This window comes from Apium graveolens, chromosome 10, assembly GCF_009905375.1.
Source record: "Apium graveolens cultivar Ventura chromosome 10, ASM990537v1, whole genome shotgun sequence".
In the NCBI taxonomy this organism is placed as follows: Eukaryota; Viridiplantae; Streptophyta; class Magnoliopsida; order Apiales; family Apiaceae; genus Apium; species Apium graveolens.
In genome coordinates this window covers 147,910,345-147,912,484 of record NC_133656.1, presented here as the reverse complement: position 1 = coordinate 147,912,484, position 2,140 = coordinate 147,910,345, and the positions used below count along the sequence as shown (strand labels likewise).

Below are 2,140 nucleotides of genomic sequence, written 5' to 3'. Positions count from 1 at the left end.
TTGTTTATTTTTCTAAATCTAACACTTAGATTTTTCGTAAGTAATTATCAAATTGTTATCATGATACCTTCATCTCCAATTATTCATATTTAATTAACATCATTAAATAACTTGTAATTTACATAAACCAAATTTAAGTAAAACAACAAAATATAATAAATTTTGATATCGTCATTTTAAAAAGTAATGTACAATTTAAAAAGTTATGAATGTCTCAATAATGAAATATAAAATTGGATATATTTTAAAAAATCATCTTAAAAAATAAAATGATATAGCTGGATTAAGAAATAAATGTAAGGTATGAGTGTGCATATATAATTTAAAGGTAAAACTCGTACTTGATCTCGATACAACTTACAAAATTATAAATTATAATTTTAGGTTATTCGCTTGAAATGTATTCAAAATATTAGCGGACAACTCGACTTGACACGAATTCGGCTCAGTTCGGTTGTTCGTGAACAAATTCATGTTCGGTTCGGGCACGACTCATTCATAACGAGCCGAGCTTGAACATCACTTTCCGCTCAGTTTTTAAACTCGGCTCGGCTCATTTTAAAAATAAATTAAGCTCGGCTCGGTTCGGACAAAACTCGGCTCGACTCTATTCATTTACAGTCCTGGTCACACTCTTTTTTCGAAAATTCGAAATTTCACAAAGAGTTTTATTTATTTCTTAAGGAACAAAATGCAACCAATTTCACTTACACTTTGAAATGACTGGTTCCATCAAGTTAAAGTGGACTATTTTCAGTTGTAAAATAGATTGACCAGTCATTGTTACTCATAGAGACCTTAGAGAAGCCACAACGCCGCTGCCCATCTCCCTTTTTCTCCTGACCCCACTACTGGCCACATACACAAAATCGACCAGTGAAAAAACTGGCCATGTTTGTCCAATGAAAAAGCCCATTTACCAATTTTGTAGGACCCATTATTCCCTTATTATATTATATTTATAATAAAATGGTAGTTTATAATATAAAAGATATGCACCGTAATTAATCATATTATTAACAAAATAATTTCTAGGAAAAATATTATATTAAAAAAGGATACAAGAAAATGTTGAATTTAAAACACTACAATAAAAAATAACGATTAATATGAAATTGGGAGATATGCTCAATCAAGCCATTTTGTAGATGACGATGTATCCGTTTATCACGCATCTGTACAGTGTTTTGAATATAAGTTTCATACACGACAAAAGGTTCTTCGCCTAACTCTGGTTGCGATAAGCCATTTGTTGCATCATAACTTGGTAGGGGACCAAAATTTAGTGGCATACGTGTCTCTCTTGTCTTCAAAAATCATATTATGTATTATGATGCATGCTCTAATAATTTTCCCAAGATCTTCTTTGCCCCAAAAGATGTCTGGACCACGTACAATTGTGAAACGGGACTGTAACACAGCGAATGCTCGTTCAACGTCTTTTTGCTGACTTTCTTGATATTTTGAAAATAATTTTCTTTTCTCACCTTGTGGATGTGGTATCTTTTTAATGAATATTGTCCATTCAGGATATATTCCATCTGGTAAGTAATATCCCACATTATAATTATTTCCATTGATAGTATAATTTACCTCTGGAGCACGACCTTGTAGCACATCATCAAATATTGGTGACCGATCTAAAACATTTATGTCATTATTTGATCCAGCAACTCCGAAAAATGCATGCCATATCCATAGATGAGATAAAGCAATTACTTCTAGTATAATAGTTGCAATTCCTTTGTGACCACTCATGAACATTCCCTTCCATGATTTTGGACAATTTTTCCATTGCTAGTGCATGCAAGCAATGCTACCCATCATAACAGGAGAGGCATGAGCCTCAACCATTTGTAGTAGACGTCACACGTCATTTGAGTTCGGCTTTCGTAAGTATTCACCTTCAATTAACGTAATTATATTGGAGACAAACTTTTTCAAGACTTCAACCGCAGTACTCTCTCCAATACGAACGTAATCGTCAACAACATCAGCAGATATACCATAAACCAACATACGCATTGCCGCAGTGCATTTTTGTAAAGGTAATAAACCTTTTGTTCCCACTGCAACAATTCTTTGTTGAAAGTATGGATCAAAATTTGAGACAACATCCACAATACGAAGAAAGACATGT

The 2,140-nt window shown here is 33.0% G+C and overlaps 1 protein-coding gene across 1 annotated transcript; it reads right to left on the bottom strand.

Moving 5' to 3' along the window:
* Positions 1 to 787: 787 nt before the first annotated feature.
* LOC141691122 (uncharacterized) lies at positions 788 to 1,758 on the bottom strand. The gene is made up of 2 exons (XM_074495866.1): positions 1,488 to 1,758; positions 788 to 885 (listed from the first exon to the last, which is right to left on the bottom strand). Exons 1-2 carry the CDS (start codon positions 1,756 to 1,758, stop codon positions 788 to 790), a joined length of 369 nt encoding a protein of 122 aa, XP_074351967.1.
* Between the last annotated feature and the right edge of the window lie 382 nt (positions 1,759 to 2,140).